The sequence below is a fragment of the Osmia lignaria genome, chromosome 15 (genome assembly GCF_051020975.1).
Source record: "Osmia lignaria lignaria isolate PbOS001 chromosome 15, iyOsmLign1, whole genome shotgun sequence".
Classification (NCBI taxonomy): Eukaryota; Metazoa; Arthropoda; class Insecta; order Hymenoptera; family Megachilidae; genus Osmia; species Osmia lignaria.
The window spans coordinates 4,976,126-4,994,077 of NC_135046.1; the positions used below are offsets into that span (position 1 = coordinate 4,976,126).

Here is a 17,952-nt window from a genome sequence, read left to right on the forward strand (position 1 = left end):
ACAGGAACGTAAATAACTACGATAGAAAAGACTGTGTTCTTTATCTGTTTCCCATTATCTTGTTAATCATCTTCACTGTAATTATTGATCCCGTCCGGGAATCGTTTTAATCGTAACAAAATCTTAATTGGAAGCTTAATAACGTTCATTCGTTTAGAGCACGAAAGACAGCGAAGAAAAGTGGCGATCGATTAACCGGTGGAAGCTACCGCTAATCTGGCGTCGCAAATTTAATAAAGTAATTCAAGAAAATACTAATTTTGTAAGGTATCGAATAGAAGGTTTCGATCGAGAAATGGTTAGAATTGTAAAAAGTTCGATTATACATAGCCCTTTTGCGTAATGAGTTAATTAAACGTCGATCGAATCAATTAATTTCACAGCAATTATTCGAAGCGTACAGAAAACGCTCGCTTAGATAATGTCCAAGGGGTTATCGCGACCCTATGCCAAAAATAGTCGCCTCTCTTTTACTGCCGCGTTAACAATAGTTGTCTCTCTAGCGAGGTATATTCGTGTGCTCGTTTCTCGCCTCGTCGAGTTTGTCGTTCGCAGGAATTACATAATGCTCGTAGCGAATATTGTATACATACCTATGCGATGCACTGAATAATCGCGGCGTTGTCGCGAGGTTGTAAATGCATTAAGGGTCGCCGTGATGGCAATGTCGAACTGGTCGGAACAACGTGCGCGACCCCGCTCGCCAGGTTACGCTCGTCAATTGAAATTCTAAAATGACCCAGTTGTTATTTTTGGCCCGCGAGATTCTGCTATTGCTTGCAGCTCCTCTATCCTCTGATAAGCTCCTCTATCTTCTCGCCAGCGTCGTTGGTTTCTTCAAAAGATATTGGCTTAATACATTTCATCAACAGTGACCTTAATCGAGCGATTCTGCGACGACCGCCTTCTCGTACGCTGGGTCACTTTTGCGGGGCGGCAACGAACGCCTGAAAGAATTCATTCCGCGATGTAACATCGCGTATGCATAATAGTCTAGCTCCTGATTTGAAAATATAATGGCGCTTCAGAAAATGCGCTTTATTCTGACGCTAAACGAACGACTAGTAGTCTATCGATCTTCATCGTCGAGCTTCCGAGTGGACGTCGAAGAGTCAGCGTCGGTGGTCGTTCGTCATTCCGCGGAGAAACGAGGAAAGAATAAGATTTCAATGAGACGGACGTGCGAGCATCGAAAGCACGCTGTCAAATGTACGAAATATTGTTATGCAGAGTGCAGAGAAGGTCTGCGGCCAACCCTGACACTGTTTTCTCTAGGAAGTACACCGCTTTGAATTAATATCGCCTGACATTGCTTCGCCTGTAAAGTCGAACTGTAGGAAACGTAATTACGTCGACCTTCCGTGATTCCCGACCGAGGAACCTCGATGGTCGATCATTCCATTCGTTGGTCGGTTCAAGATGAATGACTGGTTGATCGACAATGTCATTTGTCAAGTCGGCAGCATGAATCGTCTTCTGTCGTCGCGCATGAATTACGTCGTCCAATATCGAATTCAACGTCAAAGCATTCCTAATGAACCTGTTCGAAAAAGGTTGAAACGAAGCGACGATACGGAAAAGAGGAAAACTTGGAGCGATTCGTCTAGGTCTGTGGACTATGACAGATAAAGCTGTCAATGGCGTAAACGGTCCTCCAAGAAAGGACATACGATACAATTGTCCATTGTGCCCGCTGCTCGACCTTCCATCATCGCGGAAAGCGTACCGAGGAAAATACTTAAATTGCACGTGCCCGTCACGAAAGCGACACGCTAATTAAGCTCCGCGGAACGGAATTAAGAAAGATTACCGGTGTCGTCTCGTCTCGCGTTTCCTGCGCCTCTTCAAACGCCGTTCCAGCAAAGATACGGAGACACACGAAATCCACCCTAGAGTTTCAGCTCAAGGCTGTCGCGATCAATTTAACGTAGGATTTCTCCCGAATAACCGTGAACTAGTCTCGTAATCGAACCTTGTTTCACTTCCCCGTTATCTAAATTCGTTTTCGTCCTTCTATCGATCACCGCTCTAAAAAGCTACCCAGTTAACAACGTTTCGCAACATCCCTGAAGCGAACTTGCAACATGGGAGGCAGGAAATCGAACGATCGTTAGCGTTCGTTATCGCGATCATTAGAGATTAATGGAAAGTTAATGCAACGAAATAGGAGGTGCATGAGTCACTTCGGACAAAAGTTAAACACGTTTAGGGTGCCAGCATGGGTGCGGCCCGTCTATTTCAATGTGCCCAGTGAATCGGAACGGTTCGACGATCGATAGAATTTGATTGAAAATCTCCAGTATCGGTCAACGCATAGGAAAGACCGTTCGCAAACGGAGAACTGCTGGCAAAGTAGCAAAGGGAGACTCCGGAAAGTATAGGGAGGAGAAAGGGTCGAGTAGGGAGACAGGAAAAGTGTATAGGAGAGGAATCGGTCGGCTCGACGGTCGTGACCCGACTGCACGGGTCCGGTCTGGCCTGGCGGAACGGTTCGGGGGTATAGTGCGCGTACGGAATGCTTATTTGCCGATCGGCCGAGCCGAACCGACTGGAGCGTGCCGCTTGCGCCTGCGCCGCCGCACTATAACTCGCTGATTTCGTCTGGAGCTTATTTATTTCGAACCTGAAACTCGCCGCGTCAACCACGTGCTCCACGATCGCAGTTGCGAGAACCCGACAGACTGTCTTTTTCCCTCTGCGATATCATCGATCGTGTTGCGTGACCCAACGCGGCCACCGTTCATTTCAAACAGAAACAGGATAAAGGGAAAGGAAAAAAGAGAACGCGGCGATAAATAGTAATTAATAAGAGAAAATAGAATTCGTAAAAATAAATCGAGGAAACGTTCAAAGAGCTTTTGAAATTGTTTCTTTACAGAGCTACGAGTACGTCATCGGTGCATTGAACTTACTTCTAGAATCTACCACGATACCGCGTACACTCACGACCCGAACTTATCAATTTTTCCTTCGTTAGCAGAATTTAAGGGGAGTCTGTTTCAGTGTTGAGAGTGCGACAATCGGTTCGGTACCGAAGAAGAAATCACTCTTCTATCAATTCCTGTGATACAGTTCGTCAGTATCGTATTTCTGCTGTGATCTGTGATTGTGATAACGATATTTATTCTTATACGAAGACCGTTAGATTTATTCCACTATCGATCTTTTCCCGCTACGATCACCTTTCACGTTCGCATCGATTATAGAGGAGCATCGCATCCATAGGTGAGTAGAATCTGAAAAGAAAAGAAAAAAGCAGCGCACCTTTAGCATTGGCAGCTGTTTTCGTTCGTCCCACGCTTGTATTCCATGCACGACGTTTATGCGCGTCGAATGTTATCTGTTTGCCGAGAAGTCGTAATCTGACCACGGTTCGCATCGGCTCTTGTTCCGAATGCAATCAAATGCAAACTTTCAATGTTTACACCAGTCGACGGCGCCTAAAACGGCGCCCACGAGTCGGGCCCTAAATTCGAATGACTGTTCGCGGACGTTGCAAAAAAAATTCATACGAGCACCAAGTGACTCACTGGGAAGTTCACGGAACTCGTTCGTTCAAAATTTGAGGTATGCGCGTACGGTCCAAAGAGTGCAACTGCACTCGACTCCGTTGACTCTCGATTACGCCTCGAGCTACGAAAATAACTGCAACCGATCATTCCTCTGCTTTTAACTTCCTAACCGATTACGTTTTGTCTCCGAGGAAAATCGTGACTTAAACATCGCTCCGAAAATTTGCATCCGTGAAACGATTGATGGATCTTCCTAACCGGTTACGTTTTGTCTCCGAGAAAAATCGTGAATTAGATTCCGCTCCGAAAATTCGCTTTCGCGAAACGATCGGTGAATGAGTGGCGACGAACTGGCCAAATTCTTGGCGCTTCTTTTTCGCGATACTCGTTCGTTAGAGCAGACAGAGGTCCTAGACGAAAAAGTGGTACGACCGCGAAACAATCTCGAACTCGGTTATCGTGGAAACGGATCGCGTTCCCGGCCAACTTTCCAACAATAGCCGTTTACGACGAGCACACACTCGAGCCTAGAAACGCCGTGGTGGAAAACGGACCTCTTACCGGAAGCTGTTTCCAACGGGTCGCGATAAATGATCGCTCGCGAACGAATGTACGTTAATCTCGCGCTACGACTGCGATAACGACCGGTCTCGATCACCAGTAATATGTTATCGGATAGCTTCAAAAGAAGTTAACGATTAATAGTGCTGGACGCGCGTTATATATTGTACAGTTTATGAGCTGAGCGTTTTCAATGTCGAACGATAAAGCAATTGTAATAGCCTGTGTGTTGATGCACGATGCTCGTGTGGAAAACACATTATTGCACCCTGACAATTCTTTTTAAATTTTTTGTCGGAAAAATGCAGTGCACGCGATGTTTCAATCGCGAGTAAAGATGAGCCGCACATCTCGAGGTCGATGCTTCGATCGAAATAATCCTTCGATGCGCGCCTCTCCCTGGAACGAAAAACATTAACAAGGACACCGATTTAATTATAATTAAAACACACTTTACTAACGACGTGTTTACGTCGGAATCACCCACGAGTGCCTCCCCGTCTCCTTTTTATTTCCGCTTTATGAAAATCAACCAACGTAATTCTTTTTTTCCTTCTTCTTATCGATCAAATTGATTTATTGTGTAAAAAACACGAACGGAAGCGGATCGTTTAAAACTCGCGAGATTTATTATGCGAGGATCGACGTTGAAGCGTTGGACACGTGGACGATTTCAGTTCTTGATAGCAGCTGCAATTGCTATCTGTGCGATTCTATTTATCGAAATAACACGGTTCATTTATCTTTTTCGATTAGTACGCCACGGGGTCTGTTCCAAAAGTAATGAAACATGATTTCACTTAGCATTTAAGAAGCATTTAACTTAAATTGGCAATCTTGACGAAAATATAGGAGTTATTGTAGTTTCTACATCTTCTTATCGATGCGTTTAGTTGATAAGTAACGTAAGGATAAATGTCCGATAAAGAACATTATCACGAACGCGTATATCATGTAATTGGTAGTAAGAGATACGCTATCAACGAATGTGTCCAGTATGGAGAAAATTGTAGAGCATCACGGGTTTCGTTAATTTTGGAACAGATTATATATAAATTCGCGCGATGTAGGCTGCCGGCGAATCTGCAGTTTTAATCGATACCGTCACGTGTTGACTTTCCTATTTTAACAGTTCTCCGTTGGAGTCAGCCACCGATCGATTTCCTTGAGAAAATAACGATTATCAGCCCACGCGACGAAACTCAGTGGCCCACGTGAATGAATTAAAAATCTGCTCGATCGACCGCCAGAAAGGGGAAACACCTCGGACGATCTATCGTTCCAAGATATCGTCTATCGTGTTCTATGAACCTAAATCGATGAACGGTAGCGATAACGCGCAATCGATCTCGATAAGGCTGTAGAAGGGGGAAGAAGGTGTAAAAAGCAAGAGGAAGAAGATCAAACTCGTTCAATTGTACCTGATCATCGGGAGGAGGAATTCGCACGTGAAAGCAAGAATTCGTGGCTTCGGAGCGCGCGCAGCCGAAGGAGAAGAAAGCGAGAAAGAAGTTTCTCGAAGGTTGGTTACCTGTTCGGCTACTACTGTCGGTGTTGCCCGCTCGGTGCTGACACTCGTCGTCTCGTGGAGGGAGAGATTCACGGTAAAAAGGGAGCCCGATCAGCCTGTAACATCGTCCTGAACCGAGGATATCTGTCTGTGTTCGCGTAGGTCGCGGTTCTTGTGACGTAATTGGTTTTTCTTTTTCTTTCTTCTGCATAAATCACAGTCGATTCAGCAGTGACCAGGAGATTCTTCGAAACGTTTACTCGTCCGAACTACCGTGAACGAGATCGAAATAGCTGGGACCATAAATAGCTTGCCGATATTCTCGGGCATTCCCTTCACGCGTTTCATCGAGCCACCAGCGAAGGATTTTCCATTCTCCTTTGATAAACCTTGATCCGTCGATCTCTATAGAGGGACCTTGATTTTCAAATTGGTCAAGAAAGTTCCTACCGGCGCGCTTTTCAAATTTCTTCCCTCTGACATAGTACAAGTAGATATAAATTTCTAAACGGCTCTCTTTCGATTAGAGAATCGTTGATTAGTATAATTTTATACGAACGACGATAAAGGAAAAAGATTTTCGTAAGCGAATCGTGTTGGAAAAGAAAACGCGGCAAGCAGAGGAACAGAGAGAAGTTTCTCGAAGCTTGCTTTACCGCTGTCTCTGCTCTAGACCCGCTAGAAAAGAAGGAACACAAGCAGACAGGGAGAAGGAACAGAGGAGCTATACAAGATAGAAGGAGACATCGCTGAGGGAAAGAGGAAAAGAGATAGAAATAGCGGGAACCCTGTAATCTGGAACAGATTTAGGAGACTCGCGTGCTCCATTTTGGCCCGGTTCAAAAGGAACAAGAGTCGACGAAGAGAAGGGAAAAGCGAGGGGGAAACCGAGGAAAAGGGCCTGGGAAAGAAAGCGGGAAAGCAATAACGTTGAATCAGTCTCTGAAAACTCGTGTGGAGAAAGGACGAAGGAGTGAAACGACGATAGACATTGGTGCGAGTCAGAAGAGAAAGGGATTTGAATAAAGGTGAAAAAAGAAAAATAGAGAGGAAAAGGATACGCGAAGCGATACCGCTGGTTGTCAAGATGGCAAAAGGCAAATCGATACAAGAACGACGGTCGAACGATGTGTTCGACGAAGAATCGGTGGCTGTTAGATCGCGATGGCGAAATTTAGCCGCCTTCTGGGTTCTAGGACTTTGCAACAATTACGGATACGTAGTGATGCTTAGCGCAGCTCACGACATTCTTGAAAGTAAATTCGGCACCACGGTAAGTAGAATGAGGTGTATTATACCGGCTGGCGAATCAGCTTCGCTGTTAGTCGTTTCGTGATAAAAGGTTCGCAGGCAAAAGGGAACGGTTTTATGCTCGTTTTACACGCGATCATTGTTCATGATCTCCTTTTTACCTGAATCGAACGATAAAAACGATAGCTGCTCGTGTACGTAGATCGCGCAGGTAATACTCGTAAGCAAGAAGTACATACCGATGAAACTGAATACGCGTGCAATGTTTAAAAAATGTTTAAAAAATGTTTAAAAAATTCATAGTCATTTTTATCTACATCACCCTGTATATGTGGATGCAACTTTAGAGCCGCATAGAGCACGGACTAGAATCGCACGATTATAATTAACGGTACCGTAATGCCATATTCGTAGAATGTCGGACGAGTTAATCCGATCGGCCGCGTGCTGCCTCGTTTCCGGTAACGATACTCAGCGTGACGAGGAAAACGCTACTTTGATCCTGATTCTGCACGAGATAATTTTTCATTGTCTGCACCGTTGTTTCGCTTCGTTGATTTTCTTGTCGGTTATAAATATTCTTATCGATTTCGACTGTTTCGTTTCGTTGCAGATCGGTTCGTTTCTTCGCCGATCGGCGATAGTCGAAAGATTGCGAAATCTACCCGCAATCGTCGAAAGTTTTCCGAGATTTTTATGTTTGCCCGCCACGATAAACCACAAAAGAGACGAGATAATGGTGTGTTTCTATGGAACAAATAAACCAGTTCGCTGAATCATCCGACTCTATTATAAAACCGTGATTAGGTCCTCGTATCGATCGAATTCCTGATTGTCATACGATTATGCTCCAATTGCCATGGAACACCGGTTGAGCGATGGAAAAATTTGCACAAACGATCCGATCGAACTTACTGGATACGAAACAATTTAGAACGTTATGGTTATTGGTCGAATAACACTCGTAGCTCCTTCTTTTTCCAACTCGTGATCAGCTGAATCAGTCTTTACAAATGTTGCGGCACATTATTGGCCGATTCACGCCCACGTTAGCGCACACTGTTTTAAATGTATTCGAGCAAACGATTTGCGACGTGGAACGGACACGCGTTTCGTTTTATTCGCTGACTCGATTCGGGTCAGCCAAATAAGGAAGCGTCTTTTCGTAAGCGCCTACCAATTGAACAACAATCTTGATGGGCGTCGTGGCATTTATCACGTTAATAAATAACTTCCCGCGTCATTATTAGTAAACTCAATATTTTGCAACGCCTTATTGCCGATTTGCAATACAATACCGTTAATCATCTTTTGTTACGTATGAAAAGGAAGGTAAAATTGCAACTGTCGTAGATTCCACGAAATGTACCTACACTCGTCAAAGTGTCACAGCGATACAACAACTGTCCTTTCTTCTTTGTCCGTATCCGGAATAATCATTTTATTGTCTCTAGCGTGTCATTCTTTGTGTCGCCGCGTTATCGTGCGAATTAACTAGAGCTCCGTTATAATGAGCGATGATTACGAGCGACTGGAAACGAAGCGTCAAGTTCACGGGTATTTCGCCGTTACCGTCTCGTCTTCGAGATCTTTGGTAAATTTTGAACCTAAAATTCGAGATAAGCTGTTTGATGATTCAATATTTACTCAAACGGAACTAAAGCGCGAGTAGATTTCCTAGGAGAAAATAATTCGAATTTAGTTCGACGTAACATCTGATTAAGAGCACTACAATCGATCTAATCAATAAGAGAAAATCGTCATTCGATTGGAAAACTGTACAGTAGTAATACGTTACAGTTTAATTATTCCGCATCTCGTTTGATGGTGTTCCGCTCAATTAACGGCGTCGTTTAACGACGTTTCTCGTGATCATCCGCGATCGTGATGCAAACAGAACGAAGACAGTAGCATTGTTGTGCAGTAGACGAAGTAGCGAAGCTGCGACCAGTAGAGGTGAGGGTTAAAGGGGGAAGAAAATTGTTAAAGCAACGAACAATTAACTTGAATTACGTCTTCCAGTCGGAACAGATTCTCGTGTGCGAGAGGAATTCTCGTTATGTCATCGACAAATCTATGCATACTCTATTCGCAATCGTGTAATGGACTGCCTTCTCCCACTCACGTTCATTGGCGTACCTAAGACTTTTGTCTAGGGTGCATTAGCTTCCTTAATTTTCAATATTTATTTCTATTTAAATAACAGTTTACGATTTGACGAATTTTCTATCGCTTATTCCAATAATTCCATGGGGACCAATTTGAGTTTTAGGGTGCTAGGCCCATCCTGATTCCTAGCTAGTTACGCCAATGATCCCATCTCGCTTGCGAGTCTTTCAACCGCGATACGAATCGATTGCGTAAGTCGCGAACAGCCACGGAAATTAATATTCCGCTCGTTCAAGGTGGTAATGTCCGTGAAAATGGATACCAGCGTTCAATCATTTCCGCCTTGCGAACCGAATTATGGATGAATTATCGTAGACGAATAACAGGCGAGGCTGATTTTCCGGTTTTACGTAATACAGTATATTTCTGCTGTTCAGTATGGAAATGGTGCATTAATCGATCATTTTCTTTTTTTTCCCCTTCGTCTTCGTTTCCGTTGTTGATTAAGGAACCTGTCATGGAATTTATGAGTAATACTACTGTCGAGCCGTTGAACACCACAGGGATGAGATCTTGCAACACTCTGTCCACTGGTGCTATATTATTGGCGGACATATTGCCCTCGTTGGCGGTGAAAATGGTCACACCGTTCCTGCCGTTTTACGTACAGTGAGTATCATTTATTTCTTCCTTTTTCCTTTGCTGTTCAATTACATTTTCGTTGCTATTTTCGTACTTCATTCATCGCAGTGTAACGTTTGCATAATCAGCCGAGATATTTGTCTGGAATTGAAAGCCAGTATACGAGCACTGAAAAACAACAATGTGATCGATGAAAGGTCGAGAATATTGTTGAGTTCGAACCAGATAAGCGGCACCGTTCGGATAACGAACGGTGACAATTAGTCACTGGTAGACACGATAGGATTCCTTATTGTTTTCCAATGAATTTCACGTCGACCAGATATTCAAACATCGAACGTCGCTATATCTTATCGACGGTATCTCCGAACAGTTTACATAGATTGTTCGAGAAGTAACGATTAAATTAGCGAGAGTGATTGAACGATCGATTCCTAAAAAATAAATCACAGAAAGCTGATCCCAGAAATTCTCAAGAAATTCAAGCATATTTCAGCTTCGAATCATTTTGAATTTTATTCGAATCGTAATAAAATTCGAAGGGATTCGAAGGATTTTCATATCCCATCGTTAGAAACGCAAACTAGAAGCATCTATTTTTCCCCATAGACGAATTTAGAAGAAAATTAACATCATATATGCTTCTCGTCGCATACATTTTCCTTCAATACCTTGCTTTCTGTGGGCGATGATAACCGCCATTACGCACGGGGGAAATGGATCATCTCCGGAGTCGTGTCCCTCCGCGGGCACGCCGCTATTTCCCATGAATGAAAACGCTAATCGATTAATCGAATCGTTAATTACAGTGCTCGACTGGCTACCTGTGTGTTATTTTCCGCTGCAGGATTCCTCATGGTGTCGTTGAGCACTACTGAATGGCTCGCCATTATGGGCGTCGTTGTAACGTCAATCTCTTCCGGTTTGGGAGAAGTTACTCTGCTGAGTTACAGCCACCAGTACCCTAAGTAAGTATCATTATTCATTCAATTCTATAGAAAAAACTTAATTTCTCGTGAATCGTTTCATTGATCTCTTTCTGTCTTTTTTCTTAACGTCCATCGGGTACGCACGAATTTTAGGCATGATCTTTTTCTTTATTTTGTAATTTCATGCTCCGATGATGCACGTGGTGAACACACCGTATGTTTCGTTCATACTTTCTGTTTCATCTAGCGAACACGATAATAATTGATCACCTGTGTGCCTCTTTGATCTTACCGATGCTCCGGGATCATGGCGTGCGCGCGAGAGAGCAAAATATAAATGAGAGAATGTAGAAAAAATGAGAGAGAGAGAGAGAGCAGGTAAATTGAAGAAAGTAGAACAGAAAAATTCAAGGATTAAACAGATACGATGTAAAGTCTATTGATGCAGGTATTATAGAGGCAGCCGCGCACTAAGACCGCAATATTGACATTTAGACAGTTGTTCCAGAAAAAGTAGCGATAAGATAATGCAGACGGCAGATTGGCCTTCCATCTTTCAAAGTAGAAAAACATAATAAACTGTAATAGAACTGGTACAAAAATAAGATAAAGTATAAAAAAAAAAAGGTACAATACGGGATTACTGAAAAACTCGCGAGCACGAGGTACGTCTGTACTTATGTGTAATAACTGTTAATCACAATTCGTTCCTTCCACCTTTTTGTTTTCTATTTCTCCGTCATTCTTTCTCTACTAATTATTAACAATAACTGTCGTTGTAAAGAGTTCACCGAAAGTAGCTTGCGCGAATTAAATAATAACACGTGTTTCTGAAGAATATATAAGACTAGAAGAGATCTCGTTCCTTATTTTATATTTTTCTTTTTCTTTTTTTTTTTTATACCCTGTGGAAGTGAAAAGTTGGTTAACGAGATGAGATACATTTGATGCTTTCAAAATGGCACACCTTGACGAACCTGTATTCCTTCCTTTAGCCGACTTGTCATGTTTGCACGGTAGATGGTTGACCTAGTCAGACAATTACACTGACAGCTGAACGCCGAATATCCGCTGTTAATCATTGTTATTGGCCGTCATTGTCATTAATTGAGAGCGATTCATTGTTTCGCAGACAAGTAATAGCGACATGGTCTTCCGGTACTGGAGGCGCCGGAATAATTGGCGCGCTATCGTATGCCGCCCTCACCACGTGGTTAAGCAACGAAGATACATTGTTACTTATGTTAATCATACCGATCATACAAGGATTCACGTTCTGGTTGGTTCTGGTTCATCCGCCGCAGTCCAGTATACCGATCACTAAGAACGGTATCGACAGTCAAGAACACATCATTGAGGTTCCTAGGAAGAGCTTTAAAGAAAAGATCAATTTGGTACCTGGACTGCTGAAATACATGATTCCTCTCGGGCTCGTGTACTTCTTCGAATATTTCATTAACCAAGGATTGGTAATGCCTTTTTGTTTCACGCGTTTACGTAAAATATTTCTCTGCTTCTTTGATTCCTTTTTTTTTTTAAATTTCTTTACTTTCTTTAACTTGCCTCTTGCATTACGAAATTATAGAGTATGAATATGATTTAGCAGTACTCATCAATCGTGTGTAATATTAATTTTTCAGTACGAACTCATCGAATTCGATGGAATCTGGTTAACTCACGCGGCACAGTATCGTTGGCTTCAAGTGGATTATCAGATCGGTGTATTTATTTCAAGATCGTCCGTCAATCTCGTTACGATTAACAAAATCTGGATCATGGCTGTCTTACAGGTATATGTCCGATTAAAGATGTTTACTCATGCTGCGTACCATCGAATGGAAACGTACAAAATCCTCGATTTCCATGTCAGTGTGTACATATCATGTAAATACGATGTATCTTGTTTGTTTTAGTTTATCAACGTTATAATTCTGTTGTTCGAGACTTTGTATTATTACATCCCAAGCGTGTGGATTGTGTTTGCGTTCGTTTTATGGGAAGGCCTTCTCGGTGGTGGAGCATACGTAAACACGTTCTATCGAATGTCCACCGAGGTAACGTATTCGTATTTTCATAAATTTATCATCAATACTTTTCACTAGCAGAAGATGAATTATTGACACTGATATTTTTATTTTTTTCTTCTTTTTCACAGATTCCAAGAGCCGACCGAAAAATCTCTTTAGGAATCGCCACGATGGCCGACTCGATTGGAATCGCACTGGCCGGATGGTTGTCCATGCCCGTTCACAATTCCATTTGTAGGCTGCCACAACCGACCCGATTGGGTAGCTAGGAGAGATCTAACGTATAGTATTTAACGATGATCATGTGGATAAGCATGATCATGAACCACGCCGTGAAACACAAAGAGTTATTATTTATTTACCGAACCTTCATCGATACGTGCTCACGGCAACGACAACGTTATTAACGTAGTGTACACGTTAACTTCGTCCATTTTTAGCGTGTGACAATAAATTTAATACCTCCGTTCGGGACTACATCGACGCCGATAATCGGTCATCGTTAGAGAAAGGAAGAAATAAAAAAGATACGTTAGAGTCTCTTGAACTTGAATCACGAACGGATTCGGTCGAAGAGGGAAACGTAGAAGAGGCGCATCGAACAACGATGTTCCTGAACGTAAATTCAATTGTCTAGGATATAAGTTTTGATCGTTTTAAGATTTATTTGGTACAAATATTTAAAAGACTAGGAACAGGATTATCTTAACAACCGGTTGCGTATAGATCACGTTCGTTTCGCTGTGCGTTTCAAAACGAGCTCGAAATTCGCGACAGAGCAACGATCATGATCGATGATCATCGATCGCGGAATAAAGACGTCTCGATCTTCGATTTCGCGTTTGCTGATCAAATTTCAGCTGAATGATGCACTCGTAAACGCGACCGCGAGTCTCTGGCTATGGCTACACGTGTATGTATGTACATGGGTTTTATACGTATTTTTAGCTGTTAGGTTTAACGTCGTGTTAACGTCGTTCGTTCGATGATAAGAACGACACCAGTATTTCTCTCTCTTTTTTTTTTTTTAGTTAGCATTTTAGGTGTATTCGACGAACAAGTTCGATTTACGACACACGTTTGCCCACACGCGACTCAGATTTACACACACGCATTCTTAGCCGGTCACAAGATTTCGTATAAATGCACCGATAAGCAACTCGTGCCAATGATTTTCATCGAGTTATTTTCTTTTTTCTTCGAGTACAGTTCCTTTGTACGAAGAAAGGACAGAAGACGAATAACTCAGCAAGCGAAATGTCAAACATTCCTCGCCAGAAAATTGTTCGAACACGCAAAAAAGTATTAATTGCAAGTAATCAAATCGCTGAAAATGTAGGATCAAGAATTTTGACGATCGTGCGTTATTCGAACGGTCCGACACATTCTAAGTAAAGGTCCAATCTTTCTTTCTTTCACTTTCTTTTTCTTTTTTCTAACAAAATAATTCGACTTTTCCTAAATACATATTGTATATGTGATATATCGATAATACTGTTTCCTACATTGATTGTAATATTATTATATATATATAAATATTGTTTGTTAAGCCATAATATATATTTGTCGTTGTGGAATTGTAACTGCTCGTGACGCGTTCAAGAAACGAATTGTATAGTTGCGATTCGCCGTTTTTCTCAATTATGTTCTATTGTATTTTAGTTTCCTCTTTGTTCTTTCTTTATCTTTTCAAACGCAACGAATGTAAAGTAAGCGTGAAACACAAGCAGGATCGATTCATTGTTTGGATAAATTGTAACATTTGTTGTGACTACGTTAGAAATAAACGCAAAATACTTTTTCAAATTTCTTGCTGTTCTCTTGCATTCTTTTACCTGATACTCGAATGAAGGTCGGCAAATTACAAGTGGAAGCGTAATTCGAGTAGCTAGGAACTGTGTTTCTCTTTTCAAAAGTGCACCTCATCGATTCTTCGTTTCGCATTCAAACGTTTTTAATTATCACTTCGTGCCGACACAAGCATCTTCCACGAGTATACTTTCAGAATAATACTAGGTAATTGAATTGATCGAATCAATTCCGTCTAAACCTAAACGTACCACAAGATCCTTTGATATCAGTCGCTCGTATTGTCTCGTACTAGCTATCGTACGATTGTAACCCTTCTTTGGATTTTCAAGTTCAATTTCATAGACTGTTTAGGCCTTTATTCAGTTCAAGTAATTTGTTAATTTGTTTTACAATATTCCAAAGGCTCCATACATTTCAAAATAATTTTATCCATAATCCGAAGAAGGGTTAAATATCGTTCTAAGCCCTAACGTTAAAAATCAACGTCCCCTATCATCCTATAAATGGCACATACACACGTTGGACGTTCTGTAAAAAACAATTAGAAAGAATAACTTTTGATTGTTGGTTTGCACGCGATCACGCGCATCGTTCTAGGATCAGTTTGCCCGATTCCTCGTACTCCTGTCGGGACAACCACATTTGTTGGAAGGATCCAAGGGAGCTGAGGATCGATCCACCGATCCAGGCGCCGTAACGACGCTCGCTCGGACTGTTCGCGCTGATTATTTTCAGTCTCATACTCTGCGAAACAATATCAAACTGATAACCCTAGAATTCGAGCTGTTAAACGAAATATCATTGACTCTTCCTCCTTGAGAATTCGAAATTAACCAATCGCAATGAAAACACTCACCGGAGGTGTTTTGCTCGCTAAATCTCGATTCAGTCTTTCACTGAAGCCCTGCAGACAAGAATTGCCACCGGTGACAACCACGCTCCCGTACAGGCTCTAAATTAACAGAGATTTCATTCGGTCAGCCTTTTGTCGAATTCGTTGCGTGGTCGACAGAAATAGAAAGACTCTTACGGGTCTGATATCTATGTCGCACATGCCGACGCTGGTCGTGACCAGTGGGCCAACGCCGAGGATGCTGGCGCCTACACCCTTCACGTTGCTTGGGTCGAACAGGGCTTCGGGAATCATCAGTCTCACCGAACCGAAATCGTCGTTGTATCCGGTCGGAAACTCGTAGTGTTTCATTGGCAAGGTATTGGCAACGTCTTCGTCGTACGGGCTATCGGATACTTGGAGACAGTTCATTTGAAAGTCTTGCAAGAGCTCGCGAACCATGTAGCTTAACCAGGAGGACGTTGGCTGAGGACCTGGTCTTCTCGTCCATCGTGGGGGGTCTCTCTCACGAACCACATCTGAAAAATGTTTGTTACGTTAGAAAAATGATGGGCTTTGATTGTTCGTTCGAAAGATTCACTCGTTCGAAATACAAATGAAGGATGTTATGACCGACAAAAATGAAGCTATTAATAGCAAGTTTCGCATAAAGACTTGACGACTAAAATCTAAATCTAAATCATAATTTAAACGCTCTTTGAAGGAAATTCAAGGCCTTCGTAAGTGCATCGGTGGAGCGCGTGTGGCAAAGGCGCACGTTGCGCGCGTTGAATGCATGCAATCAACGTATTAAGACTCAAGTGCTCTGCACACAGCGCGTGTTCATCGGGTCAAAATGTACGCTGAAAGGATTAACTGCTCCCTTTTGTGTCTTAATAGCCATCGCGTTCTCTGACGCTCTAAACATTCCCTTTTTAGAGCGCGACAATACACGGTTCGCGTCAATTGAAGTCAATATTTGCATCAATACTGGGTAACTGTCATTCGAGTTGCAATTTTCTATCCTTTGTTTGCCGAACGAGCGAGCATCGTTTATCGTTTATGAAGAACAGAGCTGATTTGCCTTTGCTGGCGACCAAACAGGCGGGCGATAGTTCGATTTCCTTCTCCTCGAAGAATTGCCTGCATTGCATCGTGATGAAGTCACCGCCCAAAGGACTTTTCACGATTCCTTGAGTGATCACATAACCGTCGTGCACCGGAACTGCGCTCGTGTGAGTTGCACCGCTGTCGACAACCATAGCCGTCGATCTGCCGTTCGCGTACGCGGCTAAAACAGCGTTCTTGCAGATGTACATGGCCGGAACGCTGAATTTCTCGAACATCAGTTCCAACAGCTTCTCCCGTTTCAACCTGGTGTTCCATGGACATTCGGTCATCAGGATCGGGTGGTGTTCCGGAAGAGCGTGAAGACGTTGCTTGTAGGTATACTCGGTTAGACGCTCGAACATGTCCCAGTCGTCGATCATGCCGTCTTTCATCAAGCTAACTATCTCCATATCTGCTAGAAATAATAATTGAAAAAATAGTGTATTTTTCTGGTTGAAATATCAGCCTCGGGCGAATATACCAGCAAAGTGTTAGAGCAATCACGAACGAGGAATTCAATCTCGGCATTGTGGAGAAATCAAAGTTAAGCGATGCTGACTCAAACACTCAACTTGTCGATTCTTGAAGGAATTTCGTTTGTTTTTTCTGTTAGATGGAAATCGCAAACACGTGGCGAGACTCAAAAGGCAACCGAACAGGTTTATTTATCAAATTAGTAACATTCTAATTTCTATTTATTGGAGATACAGAGGAAACAACGAAGAAAAGAAATTCCTCTCGTTCAATTTGCCACGCGTTTTAGCACATTTTCGCACGGAAAATATTTCTTCTTAATATTACTTTTATAAATTGTACTTTTGTTTATAGTTGCTGTTTTGTATTTGTACACTTTCAAAATATAGAAATATATATACCATGACACCTGCTACAGAACGTTACACATTTTTAATTAAATCATAGCTCCAGGGGAAAAGAGGTGGAAAGAAGAAAAGATAATCGCATTTCTACTGATAGGATTATGCTTGAAAATCATCGTACCCTTCTTTCGTACTTGAATGGCCGTGACATCGATGTTGTAGTGCTTCTTGACGGTCTGATTGCCGTCCGGCGTTTCAATGGTGTCCTCCCATACTCCAAGGTTGGTCGGTATTTCAGCCTTCGGCGTGTCCTCACCGCCATAACCAACGCGTAGGCTCTGGTGTCCAACGTCGAAAATTATAGCACCAACCTCGTCTGCGGGTAAAAGCAAACGTTTGATGAAATTCTCCGCTCGTCCAAGTTTTTTTTCCCTCTATTTCGCGATAAATGGTGGACCGCGTATCACATACCTCCGCCGTAGACACCACCGCTCATAGTATCTGAGAGGAACGGAACGTCGGCGCATGCTCAGCAACCCTGGTTCGACCTCACCAAAGGGGTCCATACCCCGTTCCCACCCCCGCACTCGTATATCGAGGATTCTGCGAGCCACCCTTGCTCCTGCATTGCTCCTTTTTGCATACTCCAATCGACGATCGGCAGACGAGGACGAAACGCGATCGATCGTCACGTCCGCGGGATACTCTTCACCGATTCAAGCGGAAGCTTCGTCTGCGACGATTTATTTCGTCAGACGCGACAGGGAGGTTGCAATTAAAAATGATTAAAGGACACGTACGCTTGAAGATAGAATTAAAAGATCAGAGAAAAGAATTTA

At 42.6% G+C, this 17,952-nt stretch overlaps 2 protein-coding genes across 3 annotated transcripts; one reads left to right on the forward strand and one right to left on the reverse strand.

The window, feature by feature from the left end:
* Positions 1-2,595: 2,595 nt before the first annotated feature.
* Positions 2,596-13,591, forward strand: Cln3 (CLN3 lysosomal/endosomal transmembrane protein, battenin). Its single transcript, XM_034315055.2, has 9 exons — positions 2,596-2,798; positions 2,879-3,225; positions 5,206-6,856; positions 9,452-9,612; positions 10,395-10,553; positions 11,647-11,983; positions 12,155-12,304; positions 12,428-12,568; positions 12,670-13,591. Exons 3-9 carry the CDS (start codon positions 6,671-6,673, stop codon positions 12,808-12,810), a joined length of 1,275 nt encoding a protein of 424 aa, XP_034170946.1. The 5' UTR covers positions 2,596-2,798; positions 2,879-3,225; positions 5,206-6,670; the 3' UTR covers positions 12,811-13,591.
* Positions 13,548-17,667, reverse strand: LOC117600076 (actin-like protein 6B). 2 transcript variants are annotated; one of them, XM_034315057.2, is made up of 6 exons: positions 17,585-17,667; positions 17,295-17,489; positions 16,270-16,707; positions 15,384-15,724; positions 15,210-15,305; positions 13,548-15,097 (listed from the first exon to the last, which is right to left on the reverse strand). In XM_034315057.2, exons 1-6 carry the CDS (start codon positions 17,607-17,609, stop codon positions 14,933-14,935), a joined length of 1,260 nt encoding a protein of 419 aa, XP_034170948.1. In that variant the 5' UTR covers positions 17,610-17,667; the 3' UTR covers positions 13,548-14,932. The 2 variants fall into 2 exon arrangements, with proteins under 2 accessions (XP_034170948.1, XP_034170947.1); XM_034315056.2 differs by having other exon boundaries at positions 16,270-16,710.
* Positions 17,668-17,952: the final 285 nt, after the last annotated feature.

What these genes read in the sequence shown, in the direction of transcription:
- Cln3 (XM_034315055.2), top strand. Translation starts at nt 6,671, where the DNA reads ATGGCAAAAGGCAAATCGATACAAGAACGACGGTCGAACGATGTGTTC. An exon ending in GGATCATGGCTGTCTTACAG is followed by an intron (nt 12,305 to 12,427) that starts GTATATGTCCGA and finishes TGTTTGTTTTAG; the next exon opens with TTTATCAACGTTATAATTCT. An exon ending in TCTATCGAATGTCCACCGAG is followed by an intron (nt 12,569 to 12,669) that starts GTAACGTATTCG and finishes TCTTTTTCACAG; the next exon opens with ATTCCAAGAGCCGACCGAAA.
- LOC117600076 (XM_034315056.2), bottom strand. Translation starts at nt 17,609, where the DNA reads ATGAGCGGTGGTGTCTACGGCGGAG. An exon ending in CATTCAAGTACGAAAGAAGG is followed by an intron (nt 16,711 to 17,294) that starts GTACGATGATTT and finishes TATTATTTCTAG; the next exon opens with CAGATATGGAGATAGTTAGC. An exon ending in CTGTTTGGTCGCCAGCAAAG is followed by an intron (nt 15,725 to 16,269) that starts GCAAATCAGCTC and finishes AACATTTTTCAG; the next exon opens with ATGTGGTTCGTGAGAGAGAC.